Source organism: Natator depressus, chromosome 1 (genome assembly GCF_965152275.1).
Source record: "Natator depressus isolate rNatDep1 chromosome 1, rNatDep2.hap1, whole genome shotgun sequence".
NCBI lineage: Eukaryota > Metazoa > Chordata > Testudines > Cheloniidae > Natator > Natator depressus.
In genome coordinates this window covers 340,362,801-340,384,640 of record NC_134234.1, presented here as the reverse complement: position 1 = coordinate 340,384,640, position 21,840 = coordinate 340,362,801, and the positions used below count along the sequence as shown (strand labels likewise).

The 21,840-nt window shown below is 42.9% G+C and overlaps 1 protein-coding gene across 2 annotated transcripts in view; it reads right to left on the bottom strand.

The window, feature by feature from the left end:
* The window catches only part of EXOC4 (exocyst complex component 4), a 576,720-nt gene that overhangs the window by 544,901 nt on the left and 9,979 nt on the right, over positions 1 to 21,840 (bottom strand). The window contains exon 2 of one of the 2 annotated variants that reach the window (XM_074952890.1): positions 5,520 to 5,721. In XM_074952890.1, coding sequence (XP_074808991.1) covers positions 5,520 to 5,721 — 202 coding nt within the window. The remainder of the gene's footprint in view (positions 1 to 5,519; positions 5,722 to 21,840) is intronic. The other variant, XM_074952899.1, reaches the window with a different exon arrangement.

The following is a 21,840-nucleotide window of genomic DNA, read 5'->3' as shown; positions in this document are numbered from 1 at the left end:
CGGAGGTAGCCATCGATCTAGTGGAGTGGGTTCTGATGTCTGCTGGAGGCATAACTTTCCATATCTGATAACAGAATCGGATACAGTCAGAAATCCATTTTGAAAGTCTCTGGGTGGAAACAGGTGTCCCTCTGGATCGCTCCGTGATGAAGACAAAGAGTCTAGAAGAATTTCTAAAGGGCTTGGTTCTATCCAAATATAAAGACAAAGCCCTGCATACATCTAGAGTATGCACTGTGGATTCAAACGAACGAGTTCGCATGTGGTTTAGGAAAAAAGGTCGGCAGGTGTATCAGTTCATTGATGTGGAATGACGAATGGACCTTTGGAATAAATTTGGGGTGTAATCGAAGGGTAACTGTCCTTAAAAAATAGGGTATACGGTGGGTCTGCCATGAGAGCTGCTATTTCTCCTGCCTATCTGGCAGAAGTGATTGCCACTAGGAATGCTGTTTTCATAAAAACGTGTAAGAGGGAGCAAGTGGCTAGGGGTTCAAATGGTTGTTGAGTTAAGCAAGATAACACTAAGTGGAGGTCCCACGGAGGGGTAGGGGGTCTAACATCTGGGTATAGGGATTGAAGTCCTTTGAGAAAACATTTAGTGATCAGATGAGCAAACACACAGGTACTGTCAATTTTATCATGGAAGGTTCTAATAGCAGCTAGGTGGACTTTAATGGAGCTAAAAGAAAGGCCAGATTGTTTGAGGTCCAACAGGTAGTCGAGTATAAGAGGAAGAGACATTGTTGCAGACATAGGAGGCAGTTGTTTAGTTGAGCACCACTGTGTAAATCACTTCCACTTCTGGAGACAGGTGGTGCGAGTAGATTGTGTTCTGCTATGTAGGAGCACTCTTTGGACTTCGTCAGAGCATGCTAGTTCATTTTGGGAGAACCATGTAGGAACCAAGCTTTGAGGTGAAGCATGGACAGGTGGGAGTGGAGAAATCGGCTGTGTTGCTGCGATAGGAGGTTCGGAATGAGAAGCAACGAGATTGGTGGTCGAGTTGACATCCTGGTGAGGAATGGGAACCACGGTTGTCTGGGCCATGCTGGGGCAATCAGGATCACTTTGGCATGATCTGTTCGTATTTTTGTCAGAACTCTGTGGAGAATCGGGATTGGGGGAAAAGCACAGAGTAAGTTCCGGTGCCACGGAATCATAAATGCATCTCCCAGGGAGTGCTTGCCCAGTCCTGCTCTGGAGCAAAATTCGGGGCATTTCGTGTTTTTCACAGTTGCAAAGCGGTCTATGGCTGGGTTGCCCAAATGCGGAATATGTTGGTGATGATCATTTCGTTTATCTCCCATTCATGGTCCCAAGGAAAGTGTCTGCTTAATTCGTCCACTGTGGTATTCATAGCCCCGGGAAGGTAGGCGGCTGATATCCGGATATTGTTCACAAGGCACCAGTTCCAGAGTTTCATAGCTTCTGTGCAAAGCGAATGAGAGCAAGCTCCTCCCTGCCTGTTTACATAGAACATGCAGGCAATGTGGTCTGTCATTATCCGTACATGTTGGTTACGGATTATCAGGAGGAAGTGACGGCAGGCATTGCTTATAGCTCAAAGTTCCAGGATGTTTATGTGCAGGGAGGTTTCCGATGGAGACCACAGCCCCTGAGTTGTGTGATGTAACATGTGAGCACCCTACCCTGTGAGGGATGCATCGGTAGTCATTATGATAGATGGAGCTTCCTGGAGAAAGGGGACTCCAGAGCAGAGGTTGGAGGGAACTGTCCAACATAGGAGACTGTCTTTGACTCGGAAAGGTATGGATAGGGGTTTGTTTAGGGCATGCACATTGGGTCTGTACACCATGGCCAACCAAGCTTGGAAGCACCTCATGTAGAGTCGTGCATTTTGGACCACGAAAGTGAAAGAGGCCATGTGACCTAGTAGCTGTAAATGTCTCGAGCGGTAACTTGAGGACTGTTGCGAAGTTTTGTTGCCAGCTGCTTTATGGTGTTGAAGCGATCGGATGGGAGAGATGCTATTCCTGTCTGGGAATCGAGGTGTGCTCCGATGAACTCCAGGTGCTGGGTAGGAATTAATGTGGATTTGTCATTGTCTATTGGTAGGCCAAGGGATAGGAAACAATCAACGGTGGGTTGCGTGAATTGAAGTGTTAAGGCTTTGAGGAGGCAGTCATCTAGGGTAAGGAAATATTATGACTCCTTGCTTCCTGAGGTGGGCAGTAACTATGGCCAGGAGCTTGGAAAAAACACAGGGGGCAGTGGATAGGCAAAAGGGTAGTACCCTGTATTGAAAATGTGTCGAGCCAAGGGTGAAACGAAGTAAGCGTCTGTGGGCTGGATGTACTGTCACATGAAAATAGGCGTCCTGTAGGTCGAGGGCTGAAAAGCAATCGCCCTGCTCCAACGCTGGGATTATGGTGGCGAGGGTTACCACTTTGAACTCTTGCTTCTTGATAAAATTGTTGAGCCGCCTGAGGTCAAGGATCGGTCGCCATCCCCGGTTTTCTTTTTTGTTAAGAAATAATGGGAGTAAACTCCTTCCCTCTGTGTCTTTTGAGCACAAGCTCCACTGCTCCCAATAGAAGGGGATGTTGTACTTCTTGTAAGAGCAGTTGCTCGTGAGAGGGGTCCCTGAAGAGGGACGGGGAGGGTGGGTGGGTAGGAGGCACGGATAGGAAGGGGATGGAATAGCCAAGTGTGATAACCTCTAAAACCCACTTGTCATTGGTAATGTTGTGCCATTGATGGAAGAATGGTCATAGGGGGTGTCCAAAAGTAGGGACGGGGGTGTAAAGCGCTGAAGTGGGAACATTGTTTTCTAAACCCTCGACCAAGGCTTCAAATCTGCTTGTTAGTCGGAGGGGGTTGAGACACTGATGTGGAATTGGGGCGGCAACGCTGGTATCTGGGTCTCTGGCGTTGTTGCTGTTGTTGGTCGTGTGATCTCTGGAAGTGCTGGGTATATGTGGGGTAGCGTGGACAGTGGTAGGGTTGGTATCTATATTGTCGCCTTCTGATCATAGGGGTTTGTATTCCTAAGGACTGGAGAGTTGCCCTTGAATCCTTCACAGAGCGAAGGACGTCGTTCGTTGTAGAGACAAAGAGTTTGTCACCGTCGAATGGAAGGTCTTCAATAGTAGTCTGGACCTCTTGAGGAAAAGAAGAAGAGAGCCACGACCCTCAGCACATGACTACTGCTGTAGTGGTGGATCTTGCTGCAGTATTGGCTGCATCGAGGGCCGCTTGAAGAGTGGTACGTGATATGATTTGTCCCTCAGAGACTAAAGCAGTGAATTGTTGTTTCTTTGCTTCTGGAATGTCCTCAATAAAGTCCATGAATTTGTTGTAATTTTTGTGATCATATTTTGCCAGAATGGCCGTATAATTAGCAATTCAAAATTGTAGGGTGGAAGATGCGTATACTTTACGTCCAAGCAGATCTAAACACTTTACTGTCTTTATCAGCTGGGGTGGAGCGGGGATACTGGTGCTTGTTCTTTTGGTTGACTGCATCAACTACCAGTGAATTAGGTGCTGGATGGGTGAAAAGAAATTCAGAGCCCTTGGAAGGGATGAAGTACTTGCAGTCTGCTCGTTTGCAGGTAGGTAAGCTTGCAGCAGGAGTCTGCCAGATGGCTTTGGCAGGTTCCAGAAGGGCTGAATTGATTGGCAGTGCAATCCTGGAAGAAGAAGAAGGTTGCAGGATGTCCATTAACTCATGCTGCTGTTCAGGAACCTCCTCCAGATTAATTCTTAAGTCACTGGCCACTCTTTTCAAAAGGTCTTGAAATTTTGAAAAGTCATCTTAAGACGACGGGGGAATAGGAAGCAGGGCTTCGTCAGGCATAACAAGCGGGTCTACTGGGATAGAGACAGGTCGTGCCTGATTCTGCACTTGTGATGGTGCCGTCTGGTGACTGGCATCAGTGGCAGGTTCGTAAGCCTGGGGAGCTGGGCCGGTGTTGGGCCTGGTTGAGGTGGCATAGCGAGTGTGGTCTCGAGGATAGGATGCCCACGGGGCCCAATACTGCCACTGTGGTGGGAAAGGCATAGGTGGTGCTATCCATGGGTTCACACACCACGGGACAGGATCCTGAGAGTAGGACAAGGTGATGTTTCTAAGACTTCTATTAATTGGGGTCTGAGGATGAGAGATTTCATATGGTGAAAAATCCTCCTGGAGACCAGCTTCTTCCTCACTGGAGGAAGGCTGTTCGGACCCTGGCTGAGCATTTGGTGAAAAGTAGGCATTCAGTAAGGGTGACTGCAGAATGGGTGACACAAGCAGGTCACTTGACTGCGTAAATTGGAGTGCTGAAGCTCCTCTGTGTGGTGAGGGCGGTGCGAGAGGAATCTGCTGCGACGAAAAGTTACTCTGCACCGGTGTCTTTAAAGTCGTTTAGCTGCTGGCCAGCTCAGCGGGTGCCGGTGCCAGGAGAGTGGTGATAGCCTGCGAGGGGTCAGGCATGTCCGCATGTGTCGGCACCGCTTCCATCGTGGTGCCAAAAGGTGCCATCTGAGAGGCAGGCAACTGGAAGCCTAAGCCTCGGCACCGGAGCTTTGTGCTACTGCCACAGCTGGGTTTTGCGCGGCGCCGGAGGAGCCCGGCGCGTCAAAACTGCTCAGCCGAGGGAGCACTGGGAGGGAGGCGGAAGACCTGCCGGGAGAAGCCTTCTCCCACGAAGTTCACTTTGCGGGTGACAGAAAGTGATGTTTTTTTTGAAGTTTTCTTCATCTTGTTAGAGGTGGGGGGGCTGTGGTGTGGAGAAGAGCCGGATCCAGAGCCTGGGTCTGAAGCTGACCCTAAGGATTTTTGCAGCAGGAGGAGCTTTAGCCTCAACTCCCTGTCCTTTCGTGCCCTAGACTTAAGTTGGCTGCAGTGGGCACATTTTTGGGGGATGTGGGACTCCCCAAACATTTTATGCATTTTGAATGGCCATCAGACAGAGGGATGACATCCTTACAATTAGAGCAGTGCTTAAAGCCTGGGGAGCCAGGCATGTCGGAAGCGGCTGCGCTCACAGAAGCTACGGATTTTTTATTTTTTTTTTAAGCAAAACTAACACACTACTGGTAACACTAATAACTAACACTATTGGTAACAAACTATCTATCTAAAAGGGTAAGAGTAACAAGGGAGAAAAAGTTTTCTAACAAGTCTGCTGAGCTCCGTCTCAGCCTGGGGACGGTAGAGAAGGAACTGAGGGGACCGGTCGTGTACGCGTACTATTAAGGTGCACTCAGAGCGGGGGGGCAAGCTCTGCATGTGTGCAACCGGTACGAGTACTGCTGTAAAAATCTCCGAGCGAAGGCGCAGGGACACACCAAAACCTAGAGTGGAGCGCCCACAGGGACAGCTCTCGAAGAAGTAAGGGTTGAATGAAAACCTTGATACTTCAATTTTATATCATCACAAAAGGGACAGAAACCAGGGCAAAGGTAGATATGTAATGCAGAAACAAATCTGAACACATGCAGCCTTTTATGGTGGGTGCAGAGGTGGGGGGGTAAGGGGAGGAGAGAGATGCCAGACATAGTGCTGCCTGCCCTTTCACCTGCTTGATCTTGTTGCGTGAGGTGGTGATTCGCTCCGTGATGCTCTGGTAGGTGCGGATAGCTGTGGTGAGTTCCGTGTAGTGCTGAACAATAAGCTCATCCAAGTCCCGGTCACACTTCTCATAAGCTTCTTCCAGACGGCCCTTCTCAGTCTCTCTGTCCTCGACATCATCACTGGTGGAGAGAGTCCTAACAACAAGGTCAAAACAATGGCAATGTTTAGAAGCGATTTACCAGCACAGGAACTCTTAAATCTAAAGTACACCACTGGCTGGAAAGCAGCCACTATGTTATTCTTCAAATGCCATTGACTGGACAGTACCTCTGGTAAACATGTTTGTATAAAGTTCAGTTGAGACCCAGCAATAACAGTTGTTTGCATGAGACACAGATCTTTTAGTTTCCTTTATTATCTTCCTTGCTTTAAGTGTTTTATTTTTAAGTATGTTTTTCTCTCTCATCCGCTAGTTATTACAATTTACTGAGCTTTATTAATTTTTTCAGGTAGATCAGTAAATACATACAGTATTGCAATTATTTTTTACAAATTGTTATTACTACTGAGCCCAGAAGTGCACCAGGTGCACCACAGAACATGCATAAACACACAGTCCTGGCCCGAAAGAGCTTACAGATGTCACACAAGTAAGTACGGGTAACAAACTATAGGCAGGAAATGGGATGAGAAAGGACAAATGTATACAGCTGGGCACTCACACAGTTTAGCGATATTCTCATCTGGATAGTTTAATTATTTTTTTTTAAATATAACAATAATTTTGACTCATTGCCACTAATCAATCATTAATCCATTACCTGGTCACCAGTCAGGTTGGTGAAACGGAATGGAACTGGGGTGGGAGAGAAAAGTCTCCCCTCTCCCCAGGCCCCAATTCTTTGTTCTATGTTCTCCCACCCATTTTACATAGAAGTCATAGGGATTTTCTTTTGACAAGAAAAATTGGGGAATTGGTGCACAGATGTGACATTACCAAAAAGGCCCAGCAAGATAATCAGGACATGGCTTTGTATAATCACTATCAATAGCCAGATTTTAACAGATCATAACTATAACATTTGTTTGTAAAAATTTTGGCATTTAGGGTAACATTTGTTATACCCTGGAGCGGGATGAATATTGAACAGATCCCTGAGGGAGGGCTGTGACCCAGAAAGAGAAGGGTTTGAATTTTCATTTAGATTCCTGTGTCACTTTTTGTTACCCTAGAAGAGCTAGAATTTTTGGTTTCGCTGGAGAGAGTTAAACTACCCTATTAGTGAGATATCAACCGACAGACTGGGTGTATCTTCACAACCAGGAGGAACTGCAGGCACACTTCATATAGCTTCCACTAAACCCATAGAATTTATCTATCTAGACTCTCATACTGTGGCATGTGAGGACTATAAACACGACTAAGAATTTTGAACGATTTTAATTGCAGAGGATATGACAAGGAAGTAGGCCTAAAATTCTAAACGCACTAGTGAGTTTGAGTGTCCAACTTGAGACTCCTGAAAGAGACCTGACTTTCAGGAAGTGCTGTGTGCCCACCCTCTGAAAATGACTCTCTTTAAAGGTGTCTGAGATTGTGCATACAAAAATTGAGGTATCCAAAATCACTAACTGCTTTTGAAAATTTAAGCCCGAGACTCTACAGAATTGAAAATCTGGAAGTATATTACACAGGGAGCTTTGTACACATGTGATGAGAGAGGCTTACACCTTTTAAGACACAGCACACAACTCCAGAATGGCCTTCACTCTCATCTCTAAAAGTAGAATGCAAATAACAAAGTTCTAGGAGTGAAAGTGCTCATCAATTCCTTGCCAGGGCTACTCAGATATTTCAGAGCAGCAGGTCAAGTGGTTTGCAGGGAAAAAAAATCACTGAATGCTACTGCTCTCTACTACTGTACAATTTGGCTTTCACTTTGGACTTGTTAAAACAATGAAGTCTAGACAAAAACTAAAACCAGTATTGGATTGTGAAATAGTCTCTTAAGGAAAGTGGTAGAAACCATATCGTTTGAGTTATCTAAAACAAGCCTGGACAAAGCACTAAAAATATATACAGGCAACGCTCTCCCTACCCCTAAGAGAAAGTTACTGCCAGCAAAGATGGGGCCAAAGCTTCTATCCCCTTACCCCTTCCCTTCAGAGAAAGCAAACAGCAGTTGCGCCCTCACTCCTTTTTAAAAAACACCTCAACTGATGTAACTGTCCCAAGACTACAGCAAGGGTATCTATAAACCAAGAGATAGTATTCTAGACTACCAAGGACTTGGCAAGAAAAAAAAAAAAAGAGGTTGCAATTATACAGCTTTTATCCTGCTGCCTTCCTCTGAGGAGAGCAGCAGAAACAAATCCTACATACATGGTGTATTCTAGGAAAACCACATAGCAGAGCAGTAAGCTGAAGCACTAACCCCTGCAAAATAGCCACTGCCAGGATATATGCGCTTTCAAAAACTGCTACTCATTCCATACCTCTTTCAGCAGTAACAAGAAAGGGTCTAACAGAATTATTTATACCCCATAAACCCCGTTTATTTTGTAGTGTTCTCACTCCTATCAGCAGAATTTGTTTCAAAATAGTGCCTAGCTGCAAACGGTGAAAGGGACCCTCTCCTTGACTGAAGAATGCAAATGGATCAGCTGAGATCCCATGAATGGAAAGGCTGTAAAAGAGCACCTTCTCCCGCTTCGGAGACAATGGGCCCCCACCTCAGCTAAGCACTATTTGCTTCATTCTTGCTTTCTTTTTTAAACAGGATGTTTTGCGGAACTCAGTGGGCAAGGTTTTGTGTAGATATAAATGAATGATTGAGAGTGCCTATAAACCCCACCACCACCACCCTTACATTATTTTACTACTCCCAGAAAGGCTCACTTCTCAAACTGGCCACAGCAAGGTTTTTTACAGAATAGGGAAGCCATTGGAAATAAGGTTGTCGTTCACTATGCAGAAGACTATAAAGATTTGGTGAATAACACTGCTGAAAAAACAGTACAGCAGTGCTTCCTAGATGCTACATAACACAAAAAGTCAAGGAGAAGTTGAGAGGGATGACGGCCCAGTGGGTAGGGCACCAGCCTAGGACATGGGAGACCTGGGCTGGAGTCTCTGTTTTGCCACAGACATCCTGCGTGACCTTGGGCAAGTCACTTAGGGTGACCAGACAGCAAATGTGAAAAATCGGGGAGGGAGGGAATAGGAGCCTATATAAGAAAAAGACCCAAAAATCGGGACTGTCCCCATAAAATCTGGACATCTAGTCACCCTAAAGTCTCTTAACTTCTTTGTGTCTCAGCTACCCATCTATAAAGTGAAGATAATAGCACTTCCCTACCTCACAGGGGTACTGTGATAATAAATATATTAAAGACTGTGAGGCTCTGAGATACTATGGTAATGCGGGGCATATAAGTACCTTAGATAAAGGTTAATAATGTGTGTTAAGCATTCAAGTTATAGGAGACACACTTTATTTGCCCATAAGATTAAAGGGTAAAATTTTCATCCATTCTATGCAAAATAAATAGAGGCAGTAAAGCTCAAGGGTTGGTTTGTTTGGTTTTTTAAATGTACTCTATTGATAGTTTATGGGGAAGAATACAAGTTATATTTATGGAGAACTGCTGAGCGATGATGAAGGGAGTACTTTCCTTCATATCATGAGATAGGTCCTTATATCCCACCCTTTTTGGGAATCATTGTACTGTGCTTCAGTGTGAGACTGAAAGACATTGCTCGTCAATTCTCTCTAACCTATGTTAAGATGAGAGGAGCACTCAAACAGGATATGGGGTCTCTGATACTGAGCCAAGTTGGCCACACCTCTCAACACCCTTGACTATAAAAGGTTGTAATTTAAATCGTGTGATATGACAACTTTTGCTTTATAGTCTACTTACCTTTTATTCTTTTTCTTATTTCGTGGTTGTTCTTTTAGCTTCCCTTCACACAATAAAAATCATTCAAAAAATATTACGTTCACAGGGAGATGGAGTAGGTGACCTCACAGCTCCTCTTCCATCTTTAGCTCATATAATTCTTTGATTTTTACCTCTCTGTCTACAATGCTAATAATGTATAACAGCAGTGCCACAGACTCTTCCATAAGATTAAAACAACATCACTGTGGTGCTAGAGGACACACTTACATCCCATTTTACATGCTACAGCAAGCTCCCAGTTTAACAGATTTAAAAAAAAAAATAATAATAATTCCCTTCACATTCATCCTTCTTTTAAAAAAAATATTGACCTGAAATACAGACCAGGTGTTTTTGACCTCATAACAGAGTTAAACTGCCTACCATGAGAAAAGTAAGTAGCTTGCTAAAACCACTAGACATTTGCACAGCAAAATACAAAGTGCCTGTATCCTACAGGAGAGGTACAGATCAAAACTGGAACAATGCTGCTCTCAGAAGCCACGCAGTATGTTAAAAGAGTTAATGAGTAATGATTAGACTACAGAAGTCTTAGTGAGGTCTGAGATACCACAGGCTTCTATGCCATCAGAATGCAGTACGGCGATGCCCATCTAAATTTATCCTTTTCAACAGGTACTGTTGTCACCATTCGCACAAATAATTTATTCAACTCATTTTGACATTTTTCTGTTTATAAACAGACCGCAAACAGTTCACAATGCTCTCAACTTAATTTGTTCTTATTTGTATCATAATTTGTAGCACCTAGAAGCTCTGAGAACAGGGCCCCATTGTGCGAGGTGCTGTACAAAGACATAGTAAGAGAGTTCAAGCCCCAAAGAGTTTACAGTCTAAATAAACAAAATAATAAATGGCAGGAGAAAGGATGTGTTACAATCCCCATATTACAGGTGAGGAAACAGAGGTACACCGAGATTAAGTACTTGACCAAGGTCACGGCCAGGAAGTGAATGCAGAGTCTAACCTAGTTCAGTGCCTTAGCTAAGATCACAAAATATAAGTCTCTGCCCTTGAATTGTCGAAGTAATACATCTCAGAGTCTTAGGATTTTATTGGATTCATCACTGCTCCACACAGACAGTAAATGACAATATTTCCAACTAGCCAGGAAACTGCACCCATTCCTCTGAGATGAGCAAGGCAGTGATCCATGCTCTCATACCTCCAGGTTAGACCACTGCACCACGCTCAGCCTGGGGTGAAGGAACAGGCCTCATTGAAACTCCAGCTCATCCAACACAGAGAAGCCAACCACTGAGCCCAAGAACACATTAACAATACTTACTGCACACTGATAGGAAGGTTCTGATGTGTTCAGACTATGATATTTCATGTAAATTTCAAGGTCGTGATCCTAATTGTTAAAGTGTTCTAGAGGAGAATTTCCAATTATAGGAAGTTACCAGAAGAAATCAGAAGCCAACCCTAATTTGATCATTTTCAGAGTTAGGCACAAAGCCTACATTTTCTCAAAAGTTCTCTCTCACCAATGAATGCTGAAGATGACACTCGGTCAAAAATTTTCTACCACAAATGTTTCCTGAAAAAAATATGGAGATGTATCAAAATCAAAACTTTTCGGAGGAAAATGTTGATTTTGATGACATGTTCTGATTTTTATAGGACAATTAAAAACAAACATTTCATTTTGAATGAACAATGGTATTCCATAATTTTTAAAATGTCAACATTTTCATTTCAATTATTCTGAATTGAAATTTTTCAAAACTTTATTCTAAGAAAATATTTGATATTTTAACTTTTTATCCTGTTTCAAAATGAAAACAAATCTACAAGTATTAGAATACTCTGTCAGACAGAAATTTCATTTTCCAAACAGCTCCACTGAAGAACAACTGGCACCATTTCCCTTCGCCACATAGTGGAGACGAAAAAATTCCTTTAACCAAGTTACGGAGCTTAGTCGAGTCCTTTCCAAACAACTTCATTTAAATTCTTAAATTTTCCTTTAAAAAAAAAAAAAAAAAAAAAAAAAAAAAACAACTCATGAGGCTGAATAAGCTAATAGTCCTGGGGTCAGAATCAAACTCCTTACAACATATACGGCATTGCCCAAGAGCATTATAGCATTAGACAGGTGCGTTGTGAGAGTTTTTTGCTTTCTGCAGAAACAACAGATATTCGTCTCTGATAGGCAGAATACAAGACTTGATGTAATATTGTCTCCTTCATTATGGCAAATTTTATATTGCTAGAAGCTTTCATTGCATGTGCTGTATTCTAGTTTAACCCAATTATCTGTCTTTGCAGAGGAACCAAAGTGAAAACAACGATTTTGTTCTGAATTCTCAGCTAAGCTCGGACCCCAATACACTGCTCTAGTCTAACATTTTAAGGTCACTTTACAATGTCAGAGTAGCTTGGCATGATTAGACTCAGAGTGTATTTCTCTCTATCTGCACCAACCTACTTTAGTGAAGTCAAGCTTTCCTGAGACACTCACAGTATTCTTAACAACTGAACAACGGTTCAAACCACTGGGAGATGAGGGTGTAGGCACCTCCAAGAAGTCATTAGCTCACACAGAAGGAGGCATTTTATCTCATATCCATTTTTCCAACCTAGGACACTTCTAGGCATTTTTAGAAGGTTCGTTACTGTAGCATCCCCCCAAACTGGTTAGTTTTTACCCCAAAATGGCCAAAGCAACATTTAGGACCTGGTCCAAAACACCCCTTGAGTCAAGGAGATTTTTCCCACTGACTTCAAGGCCACTGCAACAGGCCTTAAGAGCGAAGGGATGAAAGACATCTGTACTTTAAACCAGTCTCTGTTATTGACTCACTAAGTGGCCTTGGGCAAATCACATAACTTCTGTACCTCATTCTTCCCAGCTTTAATATAGAGAATACTATTACCTACAACTGGTTGAAAGACTGTATTCAAAGAGTAATTTATCAATGATTCGTTGACAAACTGGGAAGGTGTAGCTAGTGGGGTCACACAGTGTCAGTCATAGGTCCAATACTAGTCAATATTTTCATTCATGACTTGGATAATGGAGTGGAGAGAGTATACTTATAAAATTTGCAGATGACACCAAGCTGGGAGGGGTTGCAAGCATTTTAAAGGACAGGTTTAGTATTCAAAACAACCTTGACAAACTGGAGAATTGGTCAGAATTCAACAAGATGCAATTCAAAAAAGACAAGTGCAAAGTACTTCACTTTGGAAGGAAAAATCAAATGCACAATTACAAAATGGGAAATAAGTGGCTAGATAGCAGTACTGCAGAAAAGGATCGGGGGTTACAGTGGATCACAATTTGAATACAAGTCAACAATGTGATGCAACTGGGAAAAGGATAATATCACGCTGCGGTATACTAACAGGAGTGTCTTACATAGGACAGAGGAGGGAATTGTCCCACTCTACTCAGCACTGGTGGCCTCAGCTGTAGTGCTATGTCCAGTTCTGGGTGCCACACTTTGGGAAAGATGGACAAACTGGATAGAGTCCACAGGACAGCAACAAAAATGATGAAGGGTTTAGAAAACCTGACTTATCAGGAAAGCTTAAAAAAACTGGGGAAGTTTAGTCTTGAGAAAAGACAACTAAGGGGGGACCTGATAACAGTCTTCAAACACATTAAGGGCTCTTTATAAAGAGGACTGTGATCAACTATCGTCCATATCTACTGAAAGTAGGACAAGAAGAAATGGGCTTAATCTGCAGCAAGGGAGATTTATATTAGACATTAGGAAAAACTTTCTAACTATAAGGGTAATCAAGCTCTGGAATAAGCTTCCAAGTAGGGTTGTGGAATCCCCATCATTGGAGGTTTTTAAATACAAGTTTGGACAAAGATGTCAGGGATGGTCTAGGTTTACTTGGTCCTGCCACAGCGCAGGGGCCTGTACTTGATGACCTCTCAAAGTTCCTGCCAGCCCTATATTTCTATGGTACTATGATGGTTGATATTTAGAATCATAGAATATCAGGGTTGGAAGGGACCTCAGGAGGTCATCTAGTCCAATCCCCTGCAAAGCAGGGCCAATCCCCAATTTTTGCCCCAGATCCCTAAACGGCCCCCTCAAGGATTGAACTCACAACCCTGGGTTTAGCAGGCCAATGCTCAAACCATGGAGCTATCCCTCCTCCATACAGTGCTTTGAAAATGGAACACACCAGATAAGAGCTATGGGGAGGTTCTCTCTTTCATTTAATATAATTTATTAATGGATTTACCTTAGTGACAGCTAAAGAGTAAACTGTGCGATCAGACTGCACTAATTATGTTCACATTATTGTCCAACTGCAAAGTTATAGCTTTTTCCATTTGCCTCTGTTATTGAATAATCATTACCTGCAATGGAAGAAGGCACATGACTATACTGAGTAACTGCAAGATGAAACCTTTGTCCTGCCCTGCCCCAACCCTTCCTTAACATTTGCATCTGCTGCATGTAGCTCTGTATCTAAAACCAGGTTGTAAATTCTTCAGGGCTGGGACCATCTCTTTCTATTTGTGCTGTGAAGGACCAAAACATACTGTTAGCAGATGTTAAAAACAAGGACACCACACAACCCATAATTCCTTCAGAAGCCAATAAATACCTATTCACAGCCATGATAGAAATGACACTGAATGCTTCTCCTATTATTCAACAGCAAGAGAAAACAGACTCATTTGTCACGTGATGCAGCAGCATAATAGATAACTACTGCAGTAGAAAAAGATATTAAGAGATGATCAGCTAGAAAAAGTACTTGGAAATACACTGGCCCTGGCAAATTGCTACTCTCATCTTCAACTGAGATCCTGTCTTCCGGTAAAAAGAAAAGGAGGACTTGTGGCACCTTAGAGACTAACCAATTTATTTGAGCATAAGCTTTTGTGAGCTACAGCTCACTTCATCGGATGCATACTGTGGAAACTGCAGAAGACATTATATACACAGAGACCATGAAACAACACCTCCTTCCACCCCACTCTCCTGCTGGTAATAGCTTATCTAAAGTGATCACTCTCCTTACAATTTTCAGAGTAACAGCCGTGTTAGTCTGTATTCGCAAAAAGAAAAGGAGTACTTGTGGCACCTTAGAGGCTAACCAATTTATTTGAGCATAAGCTTTTGTGAGCTACAGCTCACTTCATCGGATGCATGCTCAAATAAATTGGTTAGTCTCTAAGGTGCCACAAGTACTCCTTTTCTCCTTACAATGTATACGATAATCAAGTTGGGCCATTTCCTGGATTTGTGCTGGAAATGGCCCACCTTGATTATCATACACATTGTAAAGAGAGTGGTCACTTTGTATGGGCTATTACCAGCAGCAGAGTGAGTTGGGGGGGGGAGGCACGGAGGGTGAGAAAACCTGGATTTGTGCTGGAAATGGCCCAACTTGATTATCATACACATTGTAAGGAGAGTGATCACTTTAGATAAGCTATTACCAGCAGGAGTGTGGGCTGGGAGGAGGTATTGTTTCATGGTCTCTGTGTATATAATGTCTTCTGCAGTTTCCACAGTATGCATCCGATGAAGTGAGCTGTAGCTCACGAAAGCTTATGCTCAAATAAATTGGTTAGTCTCTAAGGTGCCACAAGTACTCCTTTTCTTTTTGCGAATACAGACTAACACGGCTGTTACTCTGAAACCTGTCTTCGGGTAGGCGTTATCACCAGAGCTACCAAAATGTTAGTGAAAAAAAGGGACACTACAGACCACAATAGGTATTACTCAGAAAGACTAAAGCAAGATTTAAGGTTCCTAAGAATCATCCCCACTTTGTGCTCACACAAACTGCTCAGAAAGTTTACAACATCCACATTGCTGGCTTTCATAATGCTGCTGTGCCACAAAAGCACCTGCTGGCTATAGGGGCTGCTGAGCCTTAAAACGAAGAATCAAGAGGATGGAGGGAAAGAGAGAGACTGCATCCATAAAACTGAATATATTATACACACATAATTTCCAAGACACCCATCCTGCAGTATCTGAGAACTTCCAAAAGCTTCCTCCCATTCCTTTTTCATGGGCACATCGATATGCCAAAAAATTGCATGAAAAAGATATACTAAGTGTTTTTGCTCAGTATTCATTAGGGCTAGATCTTCACCCGCACCCCACACAAAGCCTGGGTAAGTGAGTTTGACACAAAAGGAGAGTGAATCCTCTCCCCGTCCCAAAGCATGTTTCAGGTGGATCCATCAACTCCATCTCCATGGCACACTGCATAAATCCCATTGGGCTGGAACATGCAGAACGTCCCTGTAGTTCACAGAGGAGGCGGACTCCCTTAATGGGCTCCTTAAATCCTCCTCCACACTTGGTGGAGCCCTATTGATCCTAGTGCAACTTGGGCTCCTCTCTCTGTGGCTACAAGAGTAGATATAGGATATTCAATGGAAGAAAAGAATGTTAATGTAACATTTAAGATTGAGAATTTAAGTGCACAGTTAGAAAGCTGGAAGTTACAGCTCCAACTAAAACCGCCCGTGCTACCTTGGGCAAGTTACTTATCTGTATCTCAGTTTATACATTTGTAAAAGAGAGAGAGAGAATATATTCCTAAACACTTGGGAGGCTTAATTCATTCAATATTTGTAAGTGGCTTTGAGTTTCCCAGATGGATGACGCTGTAAATATTGAGGAAGTAAAACAGTATTACTACAGGTTTCAGAGTAGCAGCCGTGTTAGTCTGTATTCGCAAAAAGAAAAGGAGGACTTGTGGCACCTTAGAGACTAACCAATTTATTTGAGCATAAGCTTTCGTGAGCTACAGCTCACTTCCTCGGATGCTTTTCTGAGCAACTTTTCTGTGTTGGCAGTTTATGGAAGTGAAAAATTGCCACTCTAATTGACTAATTTTGTATACTAAGCAGTCCCCCATATTGCTGTAAACTCCTGGAATTAAAGAACAGGAACATTACTTAGCAGTAATTAAAACTGTAAAGAAATTATGTAATTAGACACCTGAATTTAGTAATCCTCAAAAGTTTGCAAACATACATAGGAAAATAAAAATAGAAAAAGTAAAACATGCATATGGTTTTCAGCTGATCAAGGAGACAAAGATCTATTAAATGATTCGGGGTATATTACCCCCTGAATTAGCTGGAAATAAAGGGAACGGAGCATTGGATCACTAAGGAGCATGAAGAAAACAGAGCTCTGATCGCAACAGTACTCCACTCCACATTGTTCTTTAGGCTTCTCTGCCATCCGTTTCCATATTGCTCTTTGCTGTACTACTGTATACCTTGCTAAGTCTCCCAATTCCTAATTTTGACACTACATTGTAGAGTCAAGTCCTCATTCTACTTCAGTACTCAAAATGGTTTGGCTTAGCTTTCTCCAAGACATGGCTATAAAACAGTCAAGAGACCCAGCTACAATGTGACTGTCCAAGTTAAAACACCATAGAAGCTGCAGTGTAGCTGGACTTATATAACTACACTCTAGCCTTGGGCAAGCCAGGGCTTTAAAAGGATACAGGTAGATACCATCCACTTCCATCAAAGTTAGTTTAGGCCTTAAACATGTAAGTGCCCAAGTTATCCTAGCTGTAAAGTTGGGATAATAATGCTTACTGCCCACCTTCAAAATGTACAGATAAAAAGCACTCAGTGCTAAGTGTCAATATTATTTAGGATGGAGACCTTTTCTTTTTTATGTTTCATAAAGTGTCGTGTACAATTTCAGCAAACTGAGAACAATAAAATGAACAGTGAAGCATCAAAATAACCTATCTGGAAGGAAACTTACAAGATAGTTTTATTTTGCACCAGAACAACCACCCAAAGTGCATATTAGAATGTATACAGTCCTCTAGAAGATAAACAAAATCAATGTGTTGCACTGGACAACATGGGCACCTGATTTGAGGCCAACAAAAAACATCTGGAGTGAAATGAAGGAAGCGGTTGCTACCAGCAACAAAATCTCTGAACTGGTGCACTGTGGATACTTGGAACACTCTGTCTCCTCTGTGCAGGAAATGTCTGCAAAGCTCCAACGAGACTTCAGTATATAATAAAAGCAGACTGAAAAGAAACCCTATTATTAATTATTAGTATTATTATTTTACCTCTAACTATGCATCTCTTTTTGATGTCTAAAGTCACAGACCAGTCACAGGAGTTATCATTTCAATTTAAACCATTATCATCACTATTAAACATTTATATGGCAGAAGCCCTCTAAAAGCCAACCAAGCAGGGGGCCTCACTGTGCTAGGCACTGTACAAACCTATAGAAAATGACAGTTCCTTCCACAAAGATCTTACAAGAATGGATGGATGAGATATAACAGATAGACAAGGGGGTTAGGTGGAGAACAGGGGAGACAGAGTAACCAAACAACAGGATGTGCACAATTCTTAGCCACTTAGGGCAGTAATCACAACAGGCCACATGCTCAACCTTGTAAGGTTGCAGACTGCTGTTTGCATTACCAAAGGAGCAAAGTTTTAAGGAGGATCCTGAAGAAAATAAGGCACTGGCTTTACAGATTTTGACTGGGATTTATTCCCATGCATGAGGGACACCAAGGGAGACAGCAAAGAGGTGCTTCAGGGATAAGTGGACAATCGTCATAAAAGCCATAAATTAATGACGATGTCCTTTAATAACGATATTAACTGTAAGTAAATACCCTGGAAGGGACAACATAATACCTCCCAGGATTAGATTCTTGTGTCTAGAACCCACAATGGTATGCAATTCCCAGGATCAGGCCCAGACAGAGCAAAGCAAAGACCATGCAAGTTAACTGCGGATCGTTTATCCATGTTGAGTAGCACCATACTCCACAAGTAATACCACTGGAGGGGACTACTCTCACAGTAAAGTCCAACTCATTGTGAGAACAGACATCAGAATGTGGTCTCGAGGGGTCTTTCAGATAAAGCCTTAAAAACAAAATCAGGCCTCTTTGTGTGGACATTAAAGATCCAATAAGGAAAGAAGTTTGCCTGGTACATCTAGCTAGCAATTCCCTCCCCACCACTCCGGTGCAGTGTTTTGTGTGCCAGTAGGCTACACCCTACAGGCAACTGAATTTCAACAGGGCACAATTTTGTGAGGCACCCTGGGATCAACAGTGTTATATTTTCTGCCTGCTATCTACACTGTAGCATACATTTCCGAAGCTTCATGAAACTAAAGGACTTATTTGAATTTTATAATTGAAAATTTTTGCCTTAAAGATAAATCCCAGATGGACTGATCTACAGCTTCCAGCAGTACTTAACCTCAAAACACAAACTGATAATATATGTTCTGAAATTACCACAGAATCCCATTGAAACAATTACATTAAACTTCTTCTTTAAAGAAAGAACAGATAACCTAGGATACAAAAGGAACAAAAAAATCCAAAAGATGTTTAACAGAGCAGCAACAAGCTAAATGTTTTCTCATTATTTCCACAGGTTAACTGATTGCTCCCATTAAATTGTGGATTCAGTGACATGAATGTTTAAGATGAAAAGCAAGAGAAAATTACAAGTTAAAATGTTTAAGAGATAAAACATACACCTTTGGGAGACAATGAGATGCTGGCAGGAAGGTAACTAAAATCAGCACTGTACAAGTTAATAGGCGTGAGGAGCAGGGGGTATCAATATCAGGAAACAGTAAATTGACTATGGAACTATAAAAGATCTTCTCCCAGCAGAATATCCTTCCATTATACCAGTGGTTCTCAAACTATGGGGCGGGCCTCCCAAGGTAGGCACAGGAATGTGTCAAGGGAGGTGAGAGCTGTGTGGTTTTTTTTAAGAGTGCTGGCTGTCAGCCCCAGATGGCTGGGGCTCATGCAGAAGGGTCATGCGCACCCAAGAAGCAGGGACAAAGATGACAGCCAGAGCCCCTCCACCCAGGCTCTCCTTCCTCCTCCCACCCATAATCCTTCACCAAGAGGCAGCCTGGGCTCAGGCTCTCCTTCCCCTCCCCACCCAATCCCTCACCTGGAGGAGGCGGGGCTCCCACTGTCAGCCCCACGGTGGCAGCAGCCGTAAGGGTGGCAACGGTGCAATAAGTCTGCTGTGAAAAGTGATATGTCATCACTTTTCACATTGCCTCCCTTACTTCTGCACTGCTGCTGTCACTGTTCTGCCTTCAGAGCTGGACGCCCGGCCAGCAACCGCTGCTCTCCACTCTGCCTTCAGAGCTGGGTGGCAGTATATGTACTTGTGGGGGAAGGGGCCTGAGAACGGCTACAGACACAAAGAAGGAGGGCCCAGTCAAATAAGTTTGAGAACCATTGCATAATACCATGAGCACCAACACCCCTATCAATGGGAACTGAGGGTGCTTAGAACCTTGAAGAATCAGGGGAACTAACTCACTGACTATAAAAGAGAAACAGAGAAAGTGACTCTAATCAAAGCGCTGTTTCTCTCCGATCTCTTTGGATTCTATTAATCTCGGTTGTTTCTTGTACACAGGTTTAAACATTTCCAACAGGAAACGACGGTGAACCTTTGATCACTGAGAGCCAAATCAGCTTAGCAGATCTGTGCAATTTGGCTTCAGTTGAGTGCTTAAGAGCCAAATAGTCTCCAGACCCTTAAATGAGCATCTCCAAAGCTTTGTGTCTCCAGTATTCGTGACAGCAGAGGTCAGCTTGACCAATGGCTGGTTGATTTAGCAAAAAGCAGAAGATATCTGTATACTACATTGTGAAGCAGACAGACTTGATGCCAGTTAACGGAGCTTACATTAGCAGCAAGAATTCAACATCGTGAGATGTCTCAAGCAGGGTGTACATTTAAACAAAAACAAAACCCTACCAAAAACACTGCACTGCACACCCATGGGGAGAGGATAAGAGCGAGAATGAACTACATATGACAGATGTTAGTCACACTGCTTAATACATGACTGAAAGGCACACAGATACTCTGGTGATGAAGCTAGCATAAGAACCTATATAGAACAGAACAATCTCAGTCTCTTCAGAGGGAGCTGGTTACTAATTTTAAACAAACCAGGGATCCCAAAACAAGCACAAATAGACCTCATATGGATTCAAACACAAGAAAAAGTTAAGCTCATTAAGCAACCGCATTTTCCATCAGTGACAGAATCTTTTCACCAGTATTTTTCACAGCCATTAAAATAAAGCTGTACAATCCTACTCAGATCAGACATCTGAAAGATGAAAACAGAAGCAGCATTTATAAGCTTGTTATACCACCTACTGCTTCATTTCCATCAGATCACACAGCTAACCAGGGTTGGTCAAAGTCAGTATTTGGGTGGGAGCTCTCCAAGGTCTAACTATGTGCTGCAGGAAGTAGTGCTGGTGATTCAGTAGTTAGCTTGCTTCTTTTTGTGCCAGGATTGAACCAAAGCTTCAGCACTGCAGAGGGGGCACAGTGCTGCTGGGAGATAGTCTTTTCTGAAGATGCAAAACCATTGCCCTCCTGACCATGAAAAATTGCCCTCCTGACCATGACCAGGACCATGTCATGAAAAAAATCCACTGTGTTTTTTGCTTGATTGTTTTGCAAGAGTAAGGCTGTTAATCCCAGTATTGTGGCCAGATGCCCAAATCTGAATACTGCATTCTGCCAAAGTATTACAAACAAAATTCCTTGGAGGTTCAGCTGGACAAGGTACCATTTCACACTCACTGTCCTAAGCTTCTGTGTAGTGTGATTGCTTCATGAGGAGTAAGTGCCGCATTTTAGTTCAGATTCGTATAGGGTCAATCTATGTATACAGTCTATAAAATTGCTTTGGCATCCCTTCAGCAGGGAGGGCAATACAGAAAGTCTAAATTATTATTTACAATTCAGTTCACAGATTATATACAGAGATAAATATTTTTATCCTGTGAACTTTCAGGCTGCTGGTCTTAACACTTGGAGAAAGGGTCTTTTTAAAAATGTTTTAGAACACTGCTTGTGATAGAAATAGATTTACAAAATGTTGCAGCGTATACAGATCAGAATTATTGGGCTATACTTCTTGTGACAGTTATATCCTAACTGTGATACAAGAAATGAGGACAATAGCTATTGTGATGGGGTCCCTAGGGTGCAACCTGGACTGTGGGACCATTGAGTTCTCTGTCCCACGCCAACCTGGGTTGCCTCTCACACTGTGATGGTGATGTCAAGGTGAAAACCTCTGACAAGTACTGCACTTCCACAGGCAGGGACACATCCAACTGTGTTACACAAATGATTTCCCAGCCACTCATGAACCCACTACAGAAAGACTCCAGCCAATTCCCTCCAGCTCCCCAGCCTTGGACCCCAGGACTATATTGTCTTATACTGCTCAAGGGTCCCTTGGGCAGTGCAAGTTCATTAAGTAGTTCGCCACTCTGACAAAATGGTAGTGGACATGCAAAAGCCCTTGTTA